The 26,651-nt window shown below is 36.9% G+C and overlaps 1 protein-coding gene across 1 annotated transcript; it reads left to right on the top strand.

Moving 5' to 3' along the window:
• Positions 1 to 240: 240 nt before the first annotated feature.
• On the top strand, positions 241 to 26,514 carry LOC131976941 (zinc finger protein ZFAT-like). The gene is made up of 24 exons (XM_059340165.1): positions 241 to 418; positions 2,482 to 2,640; positions 3,518 to 3,679; positions 4,533 to 4,658; positions 4,838 to 4,945; positions 5,102 to 5,227; positions 5,318 to 5,376; positions 5,804 to 5,874; positions 6,432 to 6,533; positions 6,883 to 7,031; positions 9,108 to 9,199; positions 9,363 to 9,511; positions 10,892 to 11,750; positions 14,134 to 14,260; positions 14,378 to 14,610; positions 15,584 to 15,665; positions 16,532 to 16,651; positions 19,144 to 19,317; positions 19,826 to 19,914; positions 20,032 to 20,170; positions 21,118 to 21,224; positions 24,414 to 24,501; positions 25,628 to 25,725; positions 26,116 to 26,514. Exons 1-24 carry the CDS (start codon positions 400 to 402, stop codon positions 26,314 to 26,316), a joined length of 3,639 nt encoding a protein of 1,212 aa, XP_059196148.1. The 5' UTR covers positions 241 to 399; the 3' UTR covers positions 26,317 to 26,514.
• The last annotated feature ends 137 nt before the right edge of the window (positions 26,515 to 26,651 follow it).

The raw sequence follows: 26,651 nt of genomic DNA, 5'->3' as shown, positions 1-26,651 counted from the left end.
CTTAAGTAAGTTTTGAATGCAGGACTTTTACTTGTAGTGGAGTAATTTCATAGTGTTGCATTAGTACTTTTACTTAAGTACGGGATCTGAATACTTCTTCCACCACTGGACAAATCCTTGGTCAAGATGTGTTTCTTTGAGGATAAGTGATCTCAAGAGCTGCTGTAGTTCCCTTCTTAGCCGCACTACAGTCCTCCCGCCACAGGGGGCGCTGCTCTGCCAGTTACAACATCTCACTTCCGCTGGTTGGAAGGACTTGTGTGGCAGATTCGACAGAAATTTCTATGTGCGCAATGTAAAATAAGGCTCTAAATCCAAATTCAGCGGTTATATTTACCCATACGATGCCTTAAATCCATCTATTAATTTGTATTCTTTTGTTGTTTGGGCGTTGGAGAAATGGATGGACAAAAAGCAGGTAAGAATTTTAACGAGCTTCAACTCGAATATGTTTGTCGGGGCTTCATGTTAATTTGGGCCATATCAAAATAAACAAACGTGTTTAGTTTAAACGTGAGCCTGTGCTGATTTTAAGAACATATTATGTTGTGTTCTAGCTGTTGACGTTATTTACAGACTTTCTGTTCAACAATTATGGTAGAATTAGTCTGCAGAAAGTGGCCTGTCTCAGTGGAAAGGGACTACTGTTAGCCCTGAAGCTCCATGATGTGGCTGTGACCGTTAACTTATACCGTCACTCTGTTAAAATAATCACCTAACTCATTTTTTCAAGTTTTGCAGGAAAAACAAAAAACTTCACCAAAAGTGTAACATATGACATTTATTGATCATTTCACTCAAAAGGATGTTACAAATGATGGCTATTGGCATAGTAATAACACTGTGTATAAATTATGTAACTTAAGAGAAATAAATGTCATTGAACATGCCTTTGTGACTTAAGCAAGATATGGTAACACTTTATTTTGAAGGTGTCTACATAAGAGTCACACAAGCCTGTCAGAAACATGACATGACAAGTATCATGAGCATTAATGTTACTTCAAAGTGTCATTAATGTTCATGACACATCCCATGTCATGTTTATGACACGCTCATGTCACTCTTATGTAGACACCTTCAAAATAAAGTGTTGCCATATCTTGCTTAAGTCACAAAGGCATGTTCAAAAATTGCCTAAGTCACATTTTATTTTGACATAAATTGAAAAGCATAATAAATCTGCTTAAGTCACTTGACATAGGCCCTTATCTTAAAGGGGTAAAATCACATGAGGATGAGGATGTAAGTGATTTTACCATAGGTGGCCGGCATCATGAGGAGATGATTTAGGCAAAAAAACAACAACAATTTTGACAAAAAATGACTTAGGCGATTATTTTAACAGTGTGATGATATTGTTAATAATGAAAGTTTGGAAACATTGGAAGCATTGTGTGGACAACAACACAGATAATCGATTTTATTCAAACGGGTAATAGCTACATAAACCCCTCAGCCCATCAAATCAACACTAGCTCATATTTTAATTGGTTGGTTTTTAATCATATTAATTATGGTTAATTTTACAACAACAGAAAAAAAACACAACTCAACATACCTGTGGATGGAGGGAAGGGCTGCCTACTGTCAGTCTTGTGGATATGACTGTGTGTCAAAAATATATTGTTAATGAAAAATATAAGTTTCAGTAGCTAGTTATATGCTATGGATGACCAGTAATGAATTAACAGTACCATAGATACCATCTCCATTTCCTATACAAGCAACAACATGAGACACACTCCATGTTGTATGTACAATATAGAAATTAAATTTAAACAAAAGATGAGAGAAAGGGAAACATTTTCTACATTGACATCTACAGAAACACAAACTAAAAATAACATACTGCAATATTTTGTAGAAAAAAATAAAATTAAGCTTAAAATGTACTGCAGTGACACTTTTTTGACACAGTTTTCATTCATTTGTTTTGTTTGGTGCCTTTCATTAAATTATGCAGGCATTCCTAAGAAAAACATTTTATTCCTTAATTCTGGGCCATCTGGCTATACTGACTCAAAATATTTAAAAAAGCTGCTCCAGGATGGAAGACGGAGGGTGTGCCCTCTCTGAGAGAATGGGCTGTTGAGATGTCAAGAGTTGCAGCATTCGAAAAAATGTCATATAAACAACTGGGTAGACTGGATCTATATGAAGCAAAATGGGGTAAATATGTACGCTTTCTAAAAGGGCCCTGAAGGGGGTTATATAGTGGAGAGACGTTAGTTGTTTTTTTGTTTTTTCCAATTTTTTTCTAATTAAGTAATTGAGATGATTGTGAGAGATGATTGTAACCAGAAAAGGATTAGCACTGATGGTGATGGTGTTTGGTTGTTGTTGTTGTTGGGGGGTGGGGGTTATTTTATTGTTGTACAATGAAAATGGAAAATAAAAAATGTTAATCACAAAAAAAAGCTGCTCCATTGATTTTCTGTTTATTTACCTCTGCCATCTTTCTTCTCTGTGTCTCTGCAGCTGGTTCTGTGTTCATGTGTCAGCTGTGCAACCTCTTCTCTCCCAGTCGTCCTCAGCTGTTGGCCCATTGCTCCGAGGTGCACCCCCAGCACCAGCACCCAGATGACATCATCATTGCCCTGCTGCCCCTCGTAGAAGAGGTTGAGGAAACGCCAGCAGGTCAGAGTAGTGTGTCATCAGGAGTACAATGACAAAATCATGGTGGAAAAAGTAAACCACACATATATTGCACAATTATCTTCTAATTAACTAATTTGGAGATTAATTGTACAATGATTAATGGAGTCTTGAGTCCAGTATAGTACTGTGCTAATATTCTCAAACTGATAATTAAGGTAATTAGAATCCAAATGTGAATTATTAATAAAGAATGAAGAAAAAATAAACACTATTCTACACAAGAATGTGTCACTCAGTTCAACTCATATCTGTTTTTCATTGTATCTGGGAGATCTGGAGTTCTATGACAAAGAACAAGCTATATCAGTATACAAGGCTTTAGACAAAAAACAAATTAAATGTTTGTAAGATGGGCTCATTGGTTGCTTTGGTCTCTTATTTGGGATTAAATAATAGAAAAAAAACAGTATTATATTCTTATCTGCTCTTTACATCCGACCACATTAGGCTTATATTAGGCCTTCTGTATTTTTTCTATATTGTATATGTCATATACCACTTATATATTTAACTATATTTAATCATTGATGTTCATACTACTACATGCAACAACCTATTTAACCTATTTAACATGCTAAAATATATTTTCTCCAATGTGTAATATCTGTCCTCTCAGGAAAATAAACAAACACAAAAAATATATTAATAATAAATGCCAAATATCAGAAATGTATATATATGATGTTTATAGAATGTATGTATATGTCTTATTTTTTATATTCTTTATTCTTTATTCTATATCTATGTGTCTGTACCTTGAGCTGCTGTGACAACAAAGTTTCCCCACTGCAGGATAAATAAAGGCCTATCTTATCTTATCTTATCATAACTTATCTGCTGTCTTGTTGGCCTGCAGAGAACCCAGTGAAGCGAAAACGAGGACGACCAAAAGGCTCTACCAAGAAGACTCGCAAAGATTTGACAGAGGGCAAGTCTACCGATTCTCTGGAGGATAATGTTCAGAGAGAAGAAGAAGGGAATAAGGAGGAGGGAGACAGACAATGTAGCTTGATACAAGGTAGTATCTTTGACATTGATATGGATTCCATAGTTCTTTCCTTACATGCAAAATACAGAATGAGAGAAAGGCTTACTTTGAGTTTATAGCCAATTTTATGATGTCAATAAAGCTGTTACGAGGATGTGTGCAATCATCAATATCACCTTGCTAGTTGAGTGACAGTGACATTATATATATTATATTCTATACTGTACTATTATTATTATTATTATATACCATCTAGTCAATATAGCATTGTTGCCATCATATCACCAGTTTTATTATTACCATCATCTTGCCAACCATCCTACCAACTGATGTTCTCTTTTTTAACTTCTTAAGTGTCCTTGTTCTATTCTGTGTTTTTTTCTATTGTTGTTTTTATTTATGCTACCTCAGTATTTTATTCTATTGTATTTTATTGTACTTGAATACTGGACTGCTGTGACAACCGAATTTCCCTTCGGGGATAAATAATCTATCTATCTATCTATCTATCTATCTATCTATCTATCTATCTATCTATCTATCTATCTATCTATCTATCTATCTATCTATCTATCTATCTATCTATCTATCTATCTATCTATCTATCTATCTATCTATCTATCTATCTATCTATCTATCTATCTATCTATCTATCTATCTATCTATCTATATTCAGATTTATCTGCTCACAAATAATGTTTTGGGCAACTGGCTTTTGCTTGTTTGCTAACCCAGCTTTTCTCAACAGTCACTAACTTGTTGTTGTCAGCCATGAGGTTTAACTTTATCAAGAAAATCTGTTTTGTTAGTGATTTTTGTGAATTTACTACACAAACTGTTTCCTGCACTCATCATTCAGATGATCTTTTTCTTCTGCTGAAAGGTGAAAGCCATGATGCGATATTGGGTCTGGAATGTAGAAACTGCCATCGCTCCTTCAGCAACAGACGTCAGATCCTTAAACACATCTGCCTCAGAGTGGAGGAAGAGGAGGATGAGGAAGAGAGTGGTGAGGGCTGAAATAAATCAATAATAGAAAAGTGGATTGTTTGCAATTATCCTTAGTATAGTTATAGATTATTAAATACCTCTCTGTTAACTACAGATGTTGTGGAAAAAGTACTGAAGAATATTATAAACCTATATTTATTGTACTTGGCATTCAGCTGATATAATGGTAATTTCCAGGGATCAACTGTGGTGGAGCAGCAGCCGAGGGTTCTGGGAGTTTGGATCCTGGGGAAGCAGATCCAAACCAGGCGCAACTAAATCCATCAAGACCAGCAAGAGAAAAAGGTGAGTGTAATTTCAGAAAATGGTTTCTTCAAATGAATGAATACCAGGAGGAACACACAACCGCTGCTTAAAAAACACAACTAGATGTGTTCTGTAAAAAATGATGAATGATGAATGATCCCAGCGTTCTGACTCTTTCTTCTTCTTTGCTTGTAGATGTTGGCAGCTTCAGACCCCCAAAAACCAGCCGGGGCCGCGGGATCTCTAAGGAAGGAGGCCTCACACTGGGAAATAAAAAGTCTGTCGTCAGTGTTGTTTTGACAGAAGATGAAACACTTCCAGGTTTGTCCTTAAGAGTGTTTTCCTGCTAACTTTTAACTGCAGAAGAAATATTAATCTGTCAAGTAAGATGTGGTACCTATAATTCAACAGGTGTTTCTAAAATGGTTCCAGTTGAGGATTCGTCGGCAGAAACTGAAGCTCAACCTCAGGTAAGAACAGGAATACAAAGAAGCATTCCCCCAAATTGTAAAATGCAATCCGTATGCAATATCATATCATAATGCTGTTGAGACTTTCATTTGTGGTCCAGTAAAACAATACATTTTGGCCAGAAACTGTGTCCCAGTTGCTTAGGATAGTGCACAGGCCTTTCTGTGAGCAGTTTCTATGGAAACTTATTTGTTCCACATGAATACTAAATAAATAATATAAAATAAAAAAAAGGCTGATAGTCTGTAAAATTCAGTGGTCAGTAAGACCTCTGCACAAGTCTGTTGGCTCCAAAGCAACAAATAATGATTTGTGATACAGTATTGCTGTGTGTGTTTCTTTTTATTATTATCTAATGTTTATTTAATTTATTTGTGATTCCTAGTATTTTCTGAGTGTATTTCTTGAATATGTCTGTGATTCCAGAGTCAGTCACAAAACCTTGAAAGTGAAGCCACTGCCTGTGAGGGTAACCCAAAAACAGATCTGGAGCCGAGGTAATATAATAGAAAATGTCCATCTCCCCTTTAATTATTTAAATGCAATACATGATTCATATTCATAACGGATTGTCAGTAAGCTATAGATATAGAAAATCTGACCATAAGAGTTGATTTTTCAAATGCATGTATAGGTAATGATAAAATGTTTCGGTAATGCTTAATATTAAGGTCCTTGTAATAACCATTAATTAACAAGTAATAAGGCCCTTGTAAGTCCTTACAAGATGCTTATTAACATTATTGTGTGTTTATAAGCTTATATAAGTGTTAATAATGGCATTACAAACACCCATGAACCACCCATTATGTCTTTGCCATGCCTTTATTAATCTTATTTTGTTTGCTTATTGATATTAAAATATACTTTATTGCTCATCTATTATAAGTTAACTATAAGTTAACTATGCTTTTTGCAACTACCGGATCTAAAGCGAGAACAATGCCTTATTACTTGTTAATTAATGGTTATTAATGACCTTATTATAAAGCGTTACCAATGTTTCTGTTAGTTTGAGCTTGTAGCAGTTTGATCACTTTGTTTTCTGTTGTAGTAGTAACCCGACCTCCACAACAACAACAACAACAACAACAACAACAGCAGCAGCAGCCAGCAGAGGCTTCCAGGAATATTCTATCAAGCAAGATGCTCCCAAGTACTGTATGCATATTTTTAATTAAATGTATTACCTTGCTTTTATGTTCTAGTTGTGTAGCTTTGGAGGTTAAGTGTTGCCGAATGCTCTTTTGTAAACCACAAACTACACACCGCTGTAAATGAATCTGGTTCTAATTTATCAATCAAACAGAAAAATGAAAAAAAATTTTGAGGAGTTAAAACTTGTTTAATTAGCTTTCTTACTGGTAATAATTGTGTTGTCTGAAAAGCCTAAATCCAGACAAAGTCTATTTTATCAGCACCATCAATCATTTTCACCACCATAATATCAACTACAATAATATGGATCAACTATAAATATGTTTTTGTTTCTTTCTGTCTCCCAGTTTACTACAGAGTCAGTTGAAGATCTTTGCCTGCGAGTTCTGTAATAAGATCTTTAAATTCAGACACTCACTGGTCGCCCACCTCAGGACTCACACCCAGGAGAAACCCTTCCAGTGTCCACACTGTGACTACGCATCAGCCATCAAAGGTAAGTCGAGACTCACAGGAGAAACTGTTCAAGTTTAGTTTCAAATGTTTTTATTATGAAGCATAATTTTGAAGATTACCAAACATTCTTCTCACATTACAGAAAAGCCAAAACATAAGACAGTTTAAAAACAAATATAAAGACATCATCTTTACAAAGTACAGAAATTTAGAAAAGCCTCTGTAACCTGGACATATGTAGACTGTAATTTTGTAATATACATGGTAATTGTATTTATGTTTATAATATTTGTATATATATATATATAGTAATTTACAATATACATGTATAGGTATTCACAATGTAATATAAATTGTTTATAGTATATGTATATATATAAGTATTTATAATATTTGTATGTGACTATATTGATTATTCATATATGTATGTATATACTGACCCGTTAAGGGGTAGGACTAGATACGTTTTTTTACTTCTTCCTACCCCCTTTCGAGCTTGCAGAAAGTGTCTGTTTTTTCATTTTTTTTGCTTTTTTGTTTTGTTTTTTATTTATTCATCTATTAATTTTTAAACTTTTTTTTTTATAGCTTGCATGTTCGAAATAAAGACAATCAATCAATCAATCAATCAATCAATCAATCAATCAATCAATCAATCAATCAATCAATCAATCAATCAATCAATCAATCAATCAAAAAACATTCACAATTTTACTTCTCACATACACAATTCTACCTCTCACATACACAAAAAATACCTTTTTTTTGTAAAAGTGAGAGGTATTTTGGGAGGCATGTGCACTGTAAAAAAAATGATATACAGTAACTACTCAATAAAATTGAGGCAACAGATTGCACGCAATATTATGAATTAAATCTAACTACATTACAAGTTGAGTTAATAACTTAACAGGAAGTGCCTGTTGATTAAAAACGGACTAAATCTATTGTGTTGGATTCATTCAAAATTCTCCTGATTTAGAATTACATACACATAAAGATTATATTTAATGTGATCAAAATAAGTAGATTCTATCTCAAACATTTTTTTTTGTTAAAGTTACTTAAACAACTGCCTCAAAATCAAGGACACATTTATATTAAATACATTTTATCAAATATATTAAGTAAAATGAAATGACTACAGAATAATTTATTACAGTGTGGGGAGTCCCACCACGCGCCCCTTTACGAATGATTTCATGTGTTAACAACTTTTTGAAATTACTATGATGGGACAAGTTGAAGCAATGCCAATAAAACAAATCCATGTGTTTATTTGTACCCAGTGTCCCTTGATTGATCATTGGTGGAAGGTTGCTCTAGAGATATTTTGTCTTAACTGTTCCTTTAGATATGTAATCAGGTGGCTTTTCCATTACTGCTAATGAATATTATAATCAATAAACTGGACTAGTCTGCATGGAGACTTTTGGAAATATAGATAGTTACAAACCAGCAACAAAAAAAATAACCGGAAGGACAAGTATCTATAAAACAAGGCAGACCAGAGGTAACTTCTGCAATCTTTAAATTGCGAAATCCTACAACTTTTTTTTTTGTGAACAACTTTTTTATTGCTTTTAAAGACAGAACAAGTACAGCAGTCCGACAAAATCAAAAGGTACATCACAATCAAATTGAAAATAATAATAATAATAATAATAATAATAATAATAATGAAATAAATAGAAATAAAAAAAATTGGGAAAATTAAAAAAAAAAGGACCAGGCGACGACCCCCCCACCCCCCCAACTTGGATCTCTATAAAACTCTTACAGGACATGAGAGACCATGTTCAAGTAATGCAAATAAAAATATTGATTACAGCAATTCCTTGATCTTATCTGCCATTGTTTGCCATGCTAGAATAGTATCAGGTCCAGCACTGTGCATTCTTGCCACTGAAAGCTCCATATTTATTATGTCAATGCATGTGTTTATCCAATGGGGTTTGGTAACTGTATGTGGAGGTTTCCAGCGTAAAGCCAGCATCTTTTTGGCAGCAGTGATGCCCGTTAGGAGAAAACGTCTTTTCCAGCATGTCAAAAATCCTACAACTTTTAAATTCCTGTACCAGCTGCTCAGTATCTCACTGTCATTTTCCCTTCGAAGCCAACCTGAATGTTCACCTGAGGAAGCACACGGGAGAGAAGTTCACCTGTCAGCACTGTCCTTTCAACTGCCTCAGCCCAGGACACCTCAAGGTATTACGTTATTACTGTTATTGATTTCATTATTAGCACAGTTATATCCTTAGTTTTAACATGCAAGCTTTGAGACACAGTGTGAACATCCTGATAAATTGGATCAGATTTCAGGTTTTTGTTTTTTGATTGCAGCAGTAATTTTGTGTTTCTGGTGATGAAGGTCCACATAGAGCGAGTCCATTTCAAGGTGAAGCAGCACTGCAGCTTCTGTGAGAAAAAATACTCCGATGTTAAGAACTTGCTGAAACACATGGAGAAACGACATAACCTGAAAGACCCCGCCGTTTACCAGAGTTACCAAGAACTGAGGTTTGACTATCAACATATTTTACCTTCCTCTCTACCTCTAGGTCAGACAGGCTACATCACTAGCCTCTTTTAAATCCCTACTGAAAACTTTCTTTTATCGCAAAGCCTTTTTAACTATTTAATCTCTTGGTTGTTGTTTTCTCACCCAGCTCGTGCCACTTTCTATGTTTTGTCATTTGTGATTCCAACTTGTCTGAATTGCACTTTACTTTGCTTTGTTGTTTTATTGTAATTTTTTCTGTCTTCCACTATGTTTTTATTTCTTGCCTGTAAAGCACTGTTACGTCCACTGACTTAACCCAGTTAGCAGACAATAACATAACAACCAGAAAATTAAACAAAGTCAAAAGTGATGTGAACAAATGATGATTTATTTTACAATAACCAAACAAAGACACACTAAGGTGGGGCAGGATGGGACAAGTGATTGTGCCAAAAGAAAGTTGAAACAAATATAACAAAAGAAGGCCGATCTAAACTAGCTGTGAAGAAAAAACAAACAAAAGGCCTAACTAACTTATCTACAAAAAAGGCTTTCAAAACAATACAGGGGTGGCACAACCAATAACCTAATGGAGTAACAGAGAATAACCTACGTGATGCAAAATGTACAGGGTACCCCCAACTTACCTAGTCCCAACCTCACCACAACATAGCACTAACAAATCGAATTTTAAACATCCAAGCACACAAAAAACCAGTCTCTTGTAACTTTGTTAAAGGAACACTCCACCGTTTTTTCATATTAAAACATGTTATTCGGGTAAGTAAGACGAGTTGATACAGACCTCTTGCGTCTCAATGCGTGCACTCAATCGCCCTGGCGCGCGGAGCTACTTGGCTAGCACTTAGCTTAGCCCAGTTCATTCATTAGGATCCAAACAGATGGACAGTTAGAAGCGACCAAACTCCTCCAAGTTTTCCCTATTTAAATACAGCTACACGAGTAGTTAAACGACCAAGTATGGCGACACAAAATAAAACGTGGCGCTTTTCGAAGTGGATAAAAAGGAGAACTATAATGTATGGCGGAATAGCACTTGGGAGCACTTCGACTCGGCGCAGTAATATCGAGTCGAAGTGCTCCGGGAAAACGTGGAGGAGTTTGGTCGCTTCTAACTGTCCATCTGTGTGGATCCTAATGAATGAACTGGGCTAAGCTAAGTGCTAGCCAAGTAGCTCCGCGCGCCAGGGCGATTGAGTGCACGCATTGAGACGCAAGAGGTCTGTATCAACTCGTCTTACTTGACCGAATAACATGTTTTAATATGAAAAAACGGTGGAGTGTTCCTTTAAGAAAAGTGCTATACAAATAAAGTTTATTATTATTATTATTACTGTCTGACACGGCTGCCCTTCTAATCTGTTCATGTTGTCCAGGTTAAAGACTCGTCAGGGCCTCAGACAGCTCCTCTACCGCTGTCCCACCTGTAACCGGCGCTTTAAGAACCAGCTGGAGCGAGAGCGCCACTTGTTGGTCCACGGGCCCCAGCGGCCCTTCGTCTGCCTCCTCTGTGACCACGCTACAACCAAGATGGCCACCCTTACCGGCCATGTCAGGAAGCACCTCTTCCTATACGTGTGCTGCGTGTGTGATGGAAAGTTTGTCAGCTCCCAGAGACTGAAGAGTCATTTAGAAGAGTCTCACCTTGAGCTGGATCAGGAGCAGGCCTTCGCCAACTGCATCAACAACAGCTACTATCTGATCCAGCCTGGGGGAGGCATATGGGGGGATGAAGAAAGGGAGGACACAGAGAAAGGGATGAAGGAAGAGCTGAGGAAAGAGCAGCAGGGGGAAGATGAGAGGACGAGAGAGGAAGGTAGAAGAAACGGTGTAGGAGGGGAGGAGGTGCGAGACGGGGATGAGGAGCAGCTGGAAGCAGCAGCGAGGAAGATGGAGGAGGTGAAATCTCAGGGTGAAAGTGCAGAAGAAGTTCAGGGGAAAGAAGGGGAATTAGAAAATAAAGGTACACAGCAAGGTTCCCAAGCATTACTCAATCAAGCTGTTTCAACAGAAACTACAACTCCCTCCGACGGACAGGGTGGAGCAGCTGGGGAGAAGTCGCAGGAGAACACAGGAGACGCCTGCTCTCCTGCAGCTGGAGGCAAAACACAAACTTTTTTATCACCAGGGAGCGGTCAAACTCAAGAAAGCACACAGCCAGCTGATGAGAACACACAAACACTTTTTTCATCAGCTTCTCCAGGGGAAGACGGACACACTCCACATTCAGAAAGGGTAAATGAGGGCCAGGTGCTCTAGAAGGACGGTGATATCTGCAGGGACTACTTTTAACGAGGGGTTTTGTAACTGAATAATCAGTTTTATTCTCGAGTAATCGTTTGTCTTATATTTGTCAATCCAAAATCACAAAATACTTAATATAATGTTCAGAGAAAGAATTTCACATTTGAGAAGCTCAAACAAGAGAATGTGGGGTGATGCTGGGAACAAAATAATTGATTGATTGATTAAATAAAATAAATAAAATTATACCTTAGCTTTAACCCTTAATAAGGCACTCATTGAAATAGTTGCAAATTCCAAATTTCAACCCGAGAATATCGGAGGATATTACATACAGCCAGAATGTGGACTGTGGAATGTGTAAAAAAACATACGGGCCGGGGGAGGGGGGTAATATTTTGAGAAAAAGTTTATGAGATTAAAGTGGCAAATCTACGAGAAATCTACGAGAAAATCTTGTAAATCGGCCTTTTAACGATGGGTTTTGAAACTGAATAATCAGTTTTATTCTCGAGTAATCGTTTGTCTTATATTTGTCAATCCAAAATCACAAAATACTTAATATAATGTTCAGAGAAAGAATTTCACATTTCAGAAGCTCAAACAAGAGAATGTGGGGTGATGCTGCGAACAAAATAATTGATTGATTGATTATCAAAAAAGTTGCAGATTACTTTTTTAATCTCTATTAATCAAGTAACTGTCAGCACCAGGCCAATAATAATAAGCCAGTAGTTAGTGACTCTCGGGTCTCTTACATAACAAGACTTGGTAACTCTTTATATTAAGGTCCTTGTAATAACCATTAATTAACAAGTAATAAGGCCCTTGTAAGTCCTTACAATATGCTTATTAACATTATTGTGTGTTTATAAGCTTATATAAGTGTTAATAATGGCATTACAAACACCCATGACCCACCCATTATGTCTTTGCCATGCCTTTATTAATCTTATTTTGTTTGCTTATTGATATTAAAATATACTTTATTGCTCATCTATTATAAGTTAACTATGCTTTTTGCAACTACCGGATCTAAAGCGAGAACAATGCCTTATTACTTGTTAATTAATGGTTATTAAGGACCTTATTATAAAGCGTTACCCAAGACTTTTCTCTTGGCATCAGCAGACATATATATCTGAATTTTGCCATACATATCTTATTATCCATCCAAAGTTACATTATTCTGTATATGTACACTACAGCTCAAATGTTTGGGGTCACCGTGAAAATGTCTGTGTTATTTTCCATGAAAACAAACAGTTTTATTCATAAAATTAGTTAAAAAATGAATCGGAAATATAGTAAAGACATTCATAAGGGTAGAAATAATAATTTTAACCTCTACAAAGCTCTGTATAACTTTACCTCTAGATACTCTTCTATTCTGAGGAAGGATCATTTTATTGCTTCAACAAAACAGTTTTCAGCTGTGCTAACAATATCTAATAGATATTTCATAAGAAAATCAGCCGTTTACAGCTTTAAAAGTAATTTACCACATTGACGATGTCGAGACTGTATGTCTGTTATTTAATTTTTTTTTTTTTTAAAGTGCTTTTCTTTCAAAAATAAGGACATTTCTAAGTGACCCCAAACTTTTGAGCGGTAGCGTATATATGCATAAAAAAGGGCGCTGACAGGCAGTGATCGCACTCAATAAAGATTATGATGTAGTCTAATGACTTGTGTATATAACCAGAGGAAATATTGCTTTTTTCATTTATTTTAAGTAATTTTTGTGTCTGAAATACACTACTGGTCAAAAGTTTTAGAACACACCAACTTTTCCAGAATTTAATTGAAAATGATGCAGTTTAATGTCTCAGTGTACTCTGAAATTAATGCACATTTGCAACATTTAAAATTCTTTATTGAGCATGATAGTGTTTTGAAAGTAAAAAAAAGATTCAAAATCACATTTTATGTTGGACTAAAGGACTAAAAAAAGACACTAAAAGTCACAAAATGACCAAAAAAGACACAAAATGACTTACAAAGACATGAAAAGAATTCAAAATAGCCCAAGACTCCATAGAGTTAAGTCGTTAATCCACTTCTTGTTCCCTGAAAAAAGGCCTACTTGTATAATTCTGAAATGTACATTATTTTTTAGTTTTGGTTAAGCTTACCTTTTTTTATTTACCTCTGGCAGTTCACCACTTACCTTTGTACCCTTTCAAGCTGTTCATTTGACGTGAACTGCTTGAATTTCAATAAAAAAATGGAAAAATTGGGTGTTCTAAAACTTTTGACCGGTAGTGTATATAACTCATTTGAGTAGTTTTACTTGCAATCATCTTTTCATCTTCTCCTGAAGTAGCAGCTTTCTTCCTGCCAGTCTGACATGCTCTTTGTTTTCTGCCGGCAGGTGTCGGAGGTATTCCATCAGAGTGCCTTCGAGCAGGTGTTCGCTTCTCTTCAGAAGACTCGGCTCAATATGGAGTCTTTCCAACGGCTCAGGAAAATTTACGGAGACCTGGAATGTCAATACTGTGGTGAGTAGGCTGTCTTTGATTCATCCTGTTTTTTTATTTATTTAATTTAATTTATTATGTAAATCTTTCCTTTGATCTGTCTTGAGTCTGGAGTGGTATCTTCTTTTTGCTGCACAGGTAAACTGTTCTGGTACAAAGTCCACTATAACGTCCATGTGCGCACTCACACCAAGGAGCACTCGCATTACTGTTCAAAGTGCAGCTACTCGTCCATCACCAAAAGCTCTCTGAAGCGCCATCAGATCCAGAAGCACAGCGGCCTGCTGCTGCCTTGTACGAGTCCTGGCTGTAAATACACTACACCTGACAAATACAAACTTCAGGCCCATTTGAGGACGCACCAGGAACAGGTAATTGGTTTTCACTCGGAAAAATAACTCAAAATGTAATCCATGCTTGGGTTTGATAGGTTTTGTTTATTTGCATTAAAGCATAATGTATTTGCATGATGGAAGCGTTGAGGGTAGCTTTTTAAATTATTTGAATTAGTAGAAAGATGAACCTGAAAAGTGTCATTATGCAATCTTAATAAAATTATACCTTAGCTTCAGCCCTTAATAGGGCAAATTTCAACCCTAGAGAATATTGGAGGATATTACATACAGCCAGAATGTGGACTGTGGAATGTGTAAAAAAACATACGGACCGGGGGAGGGGGGTAATATTTTGAGAAAAAAGTTTATGAGATTAAAGTGGCAAATCTACGAGAAAAAAGTAGTTTTTTTCCATTTCTGTCTTGTTAATCGGACTTTTTTTATGCAGATTCGCCACTTTAAATCTCTTAAATATGCCACTTTTTTTCTTGTAGATTTGCCACTTTAATCTAGTAAATTTGCAACTTTGTGTCGAAAAATCCCCCCCCCCCCCCCCCCCCGGGTTTGTATCTTTATTTTTATTCATACTTGGCCCTAATACGCCGTCATTGTCAAGTTCTCCTCGTACAAGTCACTGAAGAATAACTCTTTTCTCTTTTTATTTTTGTTTGTTTCAAAAATTTTTATTTTTACATTGGAGGTCAAGGTCAATAAAGTTAATATTATTATATTATTATTATACTGATTGGTCAGATGTCATGGTGTCACCGTCTGTGACGTAGCCTGATCTTTGCTGATCAGCTGGAAGAAATCCATGTGGTTCTACGACCTCACAGAGAGACATGGAGACCCTGAAGTTACCAAATATAGTTCTTCGCCTGATAAAGTGTTAATCAGGGAAGACCTTCACAGTCCATTATCATGTCAGGGATTCAAATTTGACTCTTGATTTGTCTTGGTGATATTTGTTGGATGTCTTTATGTCTTTATGTCTTTCTGTTGTTTACAGGGGAAGAGTGTGACTTGTCCTGTGTGTCAGAACAGCTACCCAGAGCACAGACTAAAACACCACATCAAAACATCCCATCCTGGTAAACAATACACACATATATATCTACAAACATAGGCTAAACATACACATTACCTGTTTAAAATTCTCTAAAACTTTAAATTTCAAACTTTTGGATATTAGCCCATAAGAACCCACGGTGACACGGGTGTCACAAACATTTTAAATGTTCTAGTAATGTTCATGTATGTTTTCTCAAGTACATAAGTGTGTTTTCCAGTGTTCTACAGCTACAGTAGCTTGTTGAGAAGCCGCCCAATGAGACAGTGTTATTTATTATTGATTTATCATTATTTTGTTACTTAAAAACAAATCTGAAATGGAATTAGTTGTCTAACAGTACTATTAAAGTCACAATTATGACATAGGCTATGTTATGGAGATGAAAACAAAAAGGTAAATGGTTATTTGTTTTTATTTATTATTGATTTATTATTATTTTGTTGCTTAAAAAGAAATCTGAAAAATAATTTGTTGTTAAACAGCACTATTAATGTCACACTTTTGATATATGTTGTGGAGATGCAGAGAAAAGGGAAAATGTGTGTCTCTGTAAGCAGAAAATGTGTCTATTTTATTCATTTAAAAATAAGAAATATGATAAACATAAATACAATAAACGCCCAATGTAACGCATGTATGTCACATCACACATCTTTGACATTTAGGGGTTGTATTTTTTTTTTAAAAACATAAATGTGTTCTATGTGGTCCACTTGGTCTGTGGTATATCCCCCATAATTTACCTTTAAGGATTACTGGGTCTGGGTTTTTATGGGTTAGAGTATCTGCATTTGTTCATTCTGTACTGTGCTTACTGTCATATAGTCAAGTTCAAGAAAATGTCCCTGGTTTGGACTGTATTTAATGTGTGTGTGTGTTGGACAGACACACTATCTGTGCAGGGTAAAGGACTGATGGTGCAGCGTGCAGAGAAGTGCCCCTACTGTGACTCCTACTTCCTAAAGAACAGCAGTGATTTCCAGCGGCACATCTGGGCCCACCAGGGTAACATAATCCTCTACCTTTATCACAGCAAACACATGCAAACAACACAAGTCAGGAGAAACACATCTGGGCCCATGAGTGACCACGCACAGTATCTCACTGCTTGATTATTGTGTGATCTGAGCTCCCATCTGTCTCTCCTCCTCCTGGCTGCCCTCCAGGAGGTGGCTGGACTCACACAGCAGATGATGCAGAAGGAAATTGGCCTGTTGAGAAAACAGTCGAACAAAATTGTCTAATTGTATGATGCTGGTATTATTATTCGTGTAAAAATGAGAAAGAAATTCATATAAAAATTGGGCAAGATTTGAGTCACGAAAAAAAAAGATTAGACCACCCTCGTTTTTGTCAGTTTCTTGTTTATTTTAATGCCTGGTACAGCTAAAGGTAGATTTGTTTGGACAAATATAATAATAACAACAAAATTAGCTCATAAGAGTTTAATTTAAGAGCTGGTATCTAGCCATTTTCCATGGTTGTCTTGATTTGATTTGGCTTATTATCAAGAAAACCATGGAAAATGGATATCATTATATTTGTCAAGTTCTGTCTTCTTTTTGACCACAACTTTGCCCAAACTTGAAAAACTGCCTGATCAGTATGCGAAGGATGCAAAGGAACAACTCATTTTCCACTTTTTCTTTGTCGTTTTTTTATTTTCTTGAAGATGGTTGGTGATTTATGGTTTAAACAGAGTTATGCAGAGTGGTGTGAAATAGGTTGATAACCTTTAAGAAACAGAAAAACAGGCATTAGTCTTTAAAGCAAAACACTAAACATTTAACTAAACAGTTTTTCTAGAAAATAAATGTTACCATTACTTTAAAACAAACAAAGTCATTCAAAATTAACCAAGTAAACAATTAAAGTAATGATTTACATACTTAACCATAAGGTTTACTTAAACAAACGTTACATTTTTTGTAACTAATCAAATCAAAACAGTCCAAACAAATGTACCTTTAGTTTTACCCAGCATTAACATCGACACGATATTGAAAAAATAGGGTGGTGTAATCATTTTTTCCATGACTGTATGCCAAACCAAGTGGTCTGAGAGAAAACTAAACTTTGCAGCTCCTCTTGGCCCTGTTTCCAGGCTTTACATTGGCCTGTGATGGGAGACTTTAGCCAATCACGGAGAGATCGTTCTTATTGATTACAAATGTAGATGCATGCCCCTTCAGGTGTTGAAAGACAGTAAAGACAGTGTTTTTTTGTGTTTTATTACCAGGAACCTGTCGACCTATTGGTCCAAACTGTAATTTTTGTTGTGCTGTATGTTTGTTCATCTGGCACCTAATGAGCAATGTAATGCTACTCAAATCATTCTGAATATATACATGCTTGCTTAGCTGAAATGTGTTAATAAACCATTTCTACATTGGCTGCAATGTACAGTGTTTAGTTTTTAATGAGAAAGGGAATTGTTATTGTACTCTACTTCCTCTCAGTCTCTGCTTAAACACCTCCTTACCTCGCTGGGCTGTTTACCTTGAAGTTACATCTGTCCTGAGGCTGAGGAAGCTGGCAGACATAAATCCAGCACAGGTGTAGATGAAGGTCTTAGTGAGCGCAGCCAATTTAACAAAAAACCCTGAAATGCATATGCTCATTGTTTTTTCTGGCTTTTTTAAAAATCTGGCTTAGTTTCTTGATATTCTCTCCCACTGTCCTTGTCACTTAAGACTTTCCTCCACTTCCTAGCTCATACATTATTCACCCATAGGAAACTTTGCCCATAAGCAATGTAAAGTCTTATTTTGTGCAATGAGACCTCAAGTACCTTCATTTTCTTCACACTTCTATATCTCCTAATAGTGGGGCGGATTAGCTGAACAATCGTTCATTTTGTGATAAAAGCATGAAATTTGGGGGGTGGTCGGTAGCGTAGTGGGTTACACAGGCGCCCCATGTATAGAGGCTACAGTCCTCGCTGCGGTGGAGCCGGGTTCGAATCCGGCCTGAGCTCCCTTTGCCGCATGTCCTCCCCTCTGTCACCCCCTTTCTATCTGTCTCTCGCTTTCAATAAAGCATGTAAAATGCCCAAAAAAATAATCTTTAAAAAAAAAAAAAAAGCATGAAATTTGGTAGATGTATTGGTGAATATGTTTCAAACAAATCTGGATATTGGGCCACCTCAAAAGCGCCCCCTAGTGGCCGTGGCAGGCATTTGTTATACGAATAAATCAATGATGAATAAAAATGATGAATAAAATACTGCCCTTTTAATAATACCAACTGGTGATGAATTGTATATTGTTGGAAAGCCTGATTAGTCACCTTTACAACAAGGTACAGCTTGTAAGGATCGTGCATTCATGGAATGAGCAACGGGGCTAAACGTGTACGTTTTTTTATTTTACACCAAAAGTGAACGATTGGTGTAAAATATTGAGCTAATCCGCCCCACTATAAAGTGATTATTTTAATTGTTTTCTTGCTGACTCATGTGGTTCTTCTTATGTACATGTTTGTGTCTGTGTGTGTAGGTTTGAAGCCATACGTCTGCACTGTGTGTGACTACGCCGGCCGCAGTAGGAGCAACCTGAAAACTCACATGAATCGACACAACACAGAGAGACGTCACCTCTGTGACCTGTGCGGGAAAAAGTTCAAATCTAAAGTCACGCTCAAAAGCCACAGACTGAGCCACACAGATGAAGGTACGTAGTATTTGTCTAGGTAACACTTTACAATAACCATCATTTATAAATGGTAAACAGATAGTTTATTAATGTTTAATAATCATTTATAAACCGTATATAGGCCATTTAGAATGGTGAATAGAAAATGTAATAATGTTGAACTATAATTTATAAATGCCAAATGGATTACTTTACCATAAACAAACATAATTATTAGTTTATTAATAGCTTTACACTCATTATAACATTTTTAACACCATGTTAAGTATGTAAATTATTTCAAAATGATTCGTACACCTTTAAGAAATTGCTTGAAAACATTTAAAGATTAAATATGTATAGAATTTTGTAAATGGTTAATAATAATTGGTTTATAAACCATCTATAAACATCACTTGGATGGTTATTGTAAAGTGTTACCTTTGTCTATTTATGGTTATTTATGGTATAATTATGTTATTTATGTTTCTAAGCAATGAGGAAATTTGTATTTATTTATTTATGATTTATTATTGGGTTTTTTCAGGAAAGCGGTTTCAGTGTTCAGAGTGCGACTTCACCTCGGTCTCCAAACCTTCCTTGCTCAGACACATGGAGCAACATGCTGAGTTTAAAGTCAGAATAAACACACAGGATCCACTCATGATAATCATGTTATTGTTTTGACAAAATGTATGTCTAACAGATATTTTATTTGCATCAACTTGTGTATGTTTCTTTCGGTCTATGTAGCCTTTCCGCTGTGCTCACTGCCACTACTCCTGTAACATCGCTGGTCCCCTGAAGCGACACTACAACATTAAACACCCGGATCAGAAATATCAGAATGCCGGACCTGGACTGCCTAACCCTGATGCTCTCAAACAACAAGGTCTGGTCTCTGCTCCCATACTGCCATGTCTAGACTTTTTATGTTCTCTAAGGCCCCGTTTACACGAGGACGCTTGCGGGTAAAGATGACAAAATATTTTATCGGAAGTGCCTTTCGTTTAGACGGTGACAGCATTTTTGGGGCTTAAAAACACAAAAATCTGAAACCACCTTCCAAAGTGGAAAAGTTAAATACGCTCCGCCGTAGCTTGTCCGTCTACACTGACAAGACACAAAACTCTGATCTGATCTGCTCACGTCACGTATGTGTTTACGTCACATACATGCTCCAGTACAGGAAAATAAACAAACGTGGGATTATTTCCATGCGTCGGACCTTCAAGCTGCTCTGGCAGCTCTAATAAACTTACAGGAGTCTTTCCACCAAATGTACAGGATATGTACAGATAGTATTAGTGAACAGAGAAGGATCTGGAATTACCTCTATCACATTTTGGATGCAGCAATTGGTCGGAGGCGAGCCAGACGGCTGTGAACGAGACCTGGGAGATCTAGTGATGGTGGAGAACTTTGTGGAAGGAGTAGCTGATGGAAATGTGTGGCGTGAAAACTTCTGCATGCCCAAAGATGCTCTTATCGCTTTAAGTGATGCCGCCTGGCTGCATACAATCCAATTTCACTCACTTTTGCGTCACCGTATGCAGCAGATTTCCTCCCGAAAATGCTCATCTAAACAAGGAATAAAAAGTGAAGACGCGACGCCACTTTTGCGTCTTCCGTTCAGACTGTCCTTGTGTAAACGTAGCCTTAGACACATTGTACTGAAGTAGGATAATTGATTTTGGTTTTGAAGGTTTAGCTTGGCAATATGGTGAAAACTCTCAAGATTGAGAATCTATTTAATGCTCAATGCCTGTAAAAAAAGAAAAAAAAAAAGGAGTGTGTTCAGCATAATCTAACCTAGCTTTTGTTCCTGTCTGTGCTCAGGTGGTATGAAGTGTCCCGAATGTGAATTTGTTTATGGCACCAAGTGGGAGCTGAACCGCCACCTGAAGAGCAAACACAGTCTGAAAGTGGTGGAAGGCACCTGGGAGGTAAACATTTCACACACACACGGATTAGATACAGTGGAAAAAAAGGCATTGGGTTATTTTTAGCCATGCTAACAACGAGGCTCTGGGGGACGGTCTGTTGATCATTCTGGTTGAGAATGAAATATATCAGCTATTGGATGGATGGATTTTCCCTTAATCTATGAAATATTTTAACATGTAGTTGATGGATTGAAACAGAATTTCATACACACATTAACTGGCCCCTCTGGATGAATTACCACTTGAATAACACCTTGACTTTGCCTCTAGTGCCATCATCAGGTCAAAATTTGCAAAAACGGAGTTCCATGTTGTGAGAGTCACTAGTGCTCCAGCTCAATATCTTCTTAATATGCCACATTAAGAAGATCTGTCTAAAACAGGTTAATGTTTGCAGCAATATTTTTTCTCTTGTTCAAATGTTCAACATATCATTCCCTGGGTAAATATGTTGAAATTACCAAGGCTACTCCTCAAGCCTGTACTCCTTAGATTTTCAGCCTTCAGACTGCAGTAGAAACATCCATGCCCCTTTTTGGTCATTTGCATTTCGGAGACGGCCCTTACGATGCTAACGCTAAAGTAAGATGCTAAACATGTTAAACCTTAAACCTGCAAAAGATAAACATGATAGCATCATCACCGTGAACATGGTTGCATGTTTACATTAGCATTAAGCTAAAAGCACTTATGTGCCTAAATACCGCCTCACAGAACTTCTTCTGTGGATTCCAGTACCTATACTACCATATGGAGTTGTTCTGATTCCAATACCAGTATCGGAAATTGCTCCGATACTGCCGAAAATGCTGGCATCGGTATTGATGACTACTGGAGTCCAGGCACCGATCCGATACCACGTAATTTATTAAATTAGTAATCTATTTACTGGTTCGCTCTGTTAAGCTCTGGCACAATTCTTCTTCGCCGCCCTTAAAACAGTGGCGCTGTGCTGCTGTTTTATAGGGACGAGGAGGAATTGATGACGTAACACAGACACAACAGACACACAGGTGTGTCAGAGCAGGTTGACGCGAGGCTTGGAGCTAAGCTAAGTAGCCCTATCATGTCACGGTGTGGTAATATTTCACACTGGAATCTCCCACCAGCAGTAAGACTGCCACAAAAATAAAATCTCAAAAATAAAAATATTTTGAGAAAAAAGTTGCAAATTTACTAGATTAAAGTGGCAGATCTACAAGAAAAAAAGTCGCAGATTTAAGAGATTGAAAGTAGCAAATCTGCGTGGAAAAAAGTCACAGATTTATGAGAAAGAATTGGGAAAAAAAGAAACTTTTCTTGCAGATTCACCACTTTAAATCTCTTAAATCTGCGACTTTTTTTCTTGTAGATTTGCCACTTTAATCTAGTAAATTTGCAACTTTTTTCTCGACCCCATTTTGATATCCACTGAAGTTACCAAATATAGTTATTCGCCTGATAAAGGGTTAACACTAGCAATTTAATTAAACACCTGAAGACAAGTCACCCAAAAGACGACAAATTTTTCATAACATGCCGGTATCGGATCGGTACTTGGTATTGATACTTGGTATCAGAATCTGTATCGGGAGGGGAAAAAAGGTATCGGAACATCTCTACTACCATACTATTTAATATGCAAAAAAAATATCTAGTACTTCCCAAATTATACATAGTATGTTAAATGCAGTATTCCAGGATTACCAGGATGTGCTGCTAGATCTGGTTGCATTTTGCAGAATGTAAGCCGGCATGCTTCTCTGACTGTTCTAACCCACAATGCTGTTTATGAGCCACGGCACCATGTTATGTAGTATATCCCAGTTATATGCATACTGCATGAAACAGCACATACCTACTGTATGTGGGCAGCTGCAGTGAGTACTGAAAGTAAAAAGAAAAATAATGCGATTTGCATCACACCTAGTCTTGTTTCTGTCACAATCTCTCATCATTAAAAAGTACACTCACTGGCCACTTTATTAGCGAGCAAGGTGTACCTAATAAAGTGCTGATATGGTCCTCTGCTGCTGTGGACTAGCTGCTTCAAGGTTGGACGTGTTGTGTGTTCAGAGATGCTCTTCTGCAGACCTTGGTTGGAACGAGTGGTTATCTGCTATTTTTTACTGTTGCCTTTCTATCATCTCAAACCTGTCTGGCCATTCTCCTCTGACCTCTGGCACCAACAAGATATTTTGGCCCAGAGAACTGCCGCTCACTAGATATTTTCTCTATTTTGGACCATTAAGGATAGCTGTGGCTGAAAATCCCAGTTGATCAGCAGTTTGTGAAATACTCAGACAAGCCTGTCTGGTACTAACAGCTATGCCATGTTCAAAGTCACTTAAAACACCTTTTTTCCCCATTCTGATGCTCGCTTTAAACTTCAGCAGGTGGTCTTTCCCATGTCTACATGAATAAATACATTGAGTTGCTGCTATGTGATTGGCTGATTAGATAACTGCGTTAATGAGCAGTTGAACAGGTGTACATAATAATGTGGCCGGTGAGTGTATGTTTCTGATTTAAAAGCTTAAAAACTGCTGCCGAAACATGGAAGAAGGAAACCCACTGAAAAACATACTGGTTCAATTATGTTCAATTCAATTCAATTCAATTCAATTCAATTCAACTTTATTTATAGAGCGCATTTCATTCACAAGGCAGACTCAATGTGCTTCACAATGGATATACATAAGTACAGTTAAAAAACAAAACAAGACAACAGAGAACAAACAAACAAAAACAAACAAAATTAGAAAAAATCAATTACAAATTAATTGAAGAGTGCAGGTAGACAAGCTATGCCATATTCACCACATACACATTTACTTACTCACACATGTGCACCCACTCGGTTGAAAAAAGATTGGTTTTTAATTATTTTTTATAAATGGCTACTGATGTGGCATGTTTGACTGTTTGTTTCGCGGGGCATAAACACTAAAAGCTGCCTCTCCTTCTTTGGATCTGGTGTGAGGGATGATAAGTTGCCACTGCCTGTTGACCCAAGTGTTCTTGCTGGGGTGTAAGTGATGAGCATATCTGTGATGTACTGAGGTGCAAGGCCGTGTAGTGCTTTATAAACCAGGAGCAGTATTTTGAAATGTTTTTGAATGTTAGCATATAGTAAAGGTCAGTCGTTTTTATTCATGAAAGTAAGTATTTTCAGCATAATCCAATCTATGTTGTTCGTATGATCTCCAGGTGGAGGAGGCAGTTGAGGCGCAGTACGTGTCTGTGGAGGATGGAGAACAGCTGACAGAAGTCCCTGTAGCAGCCCTGCAGGACAATGGTAACAGTGATAAACATGCATAAACATGATAAACAGTAGAAACAGACAAAACCCTTTTTTTTTAACAATGTCTTTTTATTTGAGATTTTCACATTATACAAAATACAAACATAATACAAACAGTAACTAATCCCTAGTTGCCACCCCCACCCTCCCATCCACCAGACCTGTACCGCTAAATCAAAGACAGTCATTTAATGTACTTGTTGATAGGGTGAGTCATGTAAACAAAAATAATGGAGACAGAAAGAACATACCCTACCGGTCAAAAGTTTTAGAACACCCCAATTTTTCCAGTTTTTTATTGAAATTCAGGCAGTTCAAGTCAAATGAACAGCTTGAAAGGGTACAAAGGTAAGTGGTGAACTGCCAGAGGTAAATAAAAAAAGGTAAGGTTAACCAAAACTAGAAAATAATGTACATTTCAGAATTATACAAGTAGGCCTTTTTTCGGGAAACAAGAAGTGGGTTAACAACTTAACTCTATGGAGTCTTGGGCTATTTTGTCCATTTCTTTTCATGTCTTTGTAAGTTATTTTGTGTCTTTTTTTAGTCATTTTGTGTCTTTTTGTGTCTTTTTTGGTCATTTTGTGTCTTTTTTTAGTCCTTTAGTTCAACATAAAATGTGATTTTGAATCTTTTTTTTACTTTCAAAACACTATTATGCTCAATAAAGAATGTTAAATGTTGCAAATGTGCATTCATTTCAGAGTACACTGAGACATTAAACTGCATCATTTTCAATTAAATTCTGGAAAAGTTGGTGTGTTCTAAAACTTTTGACCAGTAGTGTATGTGAGACTACAAGTAAGAGGTTAACATGTATTACAGGCATTTTCTGCTTCCATTTGGTCCACAAAATCCAAGAAAGGCTGCCAGGATGCATAGAATTTCAAAACAGACCCTTGGAGAGAGTATCTTATTTTTTCTAGCTTCAGATATTGCATAGTATATCTAATCCAATGGGAGTATGAAGGAGGAACAAAATCAGTCGTCTGGCCAGTAGTGTGCAAAAGGCCACCACATTAGACTACAAAACCCTTTTTTATCCTCCACAGATACCTGAGCAAAGTACCTGCATATGAACTATGTGGCTCGTCACAATAACTGTGTCTTTTGTGTTCAGTTAACATCCAGCAGATCACTGAGTTCAGTTCAGAGACTCAGGACGCCGTCACCTCCATGGTCGCCATGGCTCCAGGCACCGTTACTGTCGTACAACAGGTAAACAACATCACATCACATGCTTGGGAAATCATGAGTTCTTACAACAAAACCAAAGGGGACCGTGCCTTTGTGGCAGTTTTTAAAGTTTTTAAATCCTCCTTAAAACACACTTTTTCTCCCTGGCTTTTAATCAAGTTTAAGTGGACATCTTGCAAAAACAAAATTTTATTTACATTTTTTATTTATTTTATTATATTTTAATTTATTTTATTCTATTGTTGCACTGTGTTTATGTATTTTAGTATCTTAGTTTTTACCGTATTTCCTGCAACTGTGATATCTGTACAGCACTTTGGTCAACCCCGGTTGTTTTAAATGTGCTCTATAAATAAAGTTTGACTTGACTTTGACTTACAACAAAATGTTGATGCTGAGTTGTGGCCGAAGTTGCAGGTGGGCGACGAGCAGGAAGTCGGGAGCTGCAGCAACCAGCTGATGGTGGTGAACGCGGAGGGGGGTCTAACTGGTGACCAGGTGATGGTGGTGGAGGACGCACACGGCCTGGAGGCCCTGACAGTCCTGACTCAGGGAGAAAGTACTCACCACTATATTGTCTACGTCCAGGAACACACTGTAGAAATCAACTAGTAAAGCTATGTACCGATAAGCAATACAATCAGGATGAAGTGAATGTTTCCCTTTCATCATTAAGAATGTCCTTAATCAGATTTATTTTTTAGTCACTTGGTAATCTTGAAAACCACAAGTGCAATACTTGTTTGTGTGATCATGTGACATATTTTGTACTTACAAAGTATATTTGAATAAAATCCCTGTCCTGCTCTGCTTGATGCACTGGTGTGGATTCATTTTCTCAAGAAACAAATCTCCAAGTTGCTGATTTGATTTTGATTTGACATTTGTGACAAGACAATATGAGACAAAACACCACCAACTATTTAAAATATCCACAGTATAGTACT

Source organism: Centropristis striata, chromosome 8, assembly GCF_030273125.1.
Source record: "Centropristis striata isolate RG_2023a ecotype Rhode Island chromosome 8, C.striata_1.0, whole genome shotgun sequence".
In the NCBI taxonomy this organism is placed as follows: Eukaryota; Metazoa; Chordata; class Actinopteri; order Perciformes; family Serranidae; genus Centropristis; species Centropristis striata.
This window is presented reverse-complemented; position numbering and strand designations above follow the sequence as displayed.

Coding starts and splice junctions, on each gene's coding strand:
- LOC131976941 (XM_059340165.1), top strand. Junction 21,225..24,413: donor TGGTGGAAGGCACCTGGGAG/GTAAACATTTCA, acceptor TATGATCTCCAG/GTGGAGGAGGCAGTTGAGGC. Junction 25,726..26,115: donor CCGTTACTGTCGTACAACAG/GTAAACAACATC, acceptor TTGTGGCCGAAG/TTGCAGGTGGGCGACGAGCA.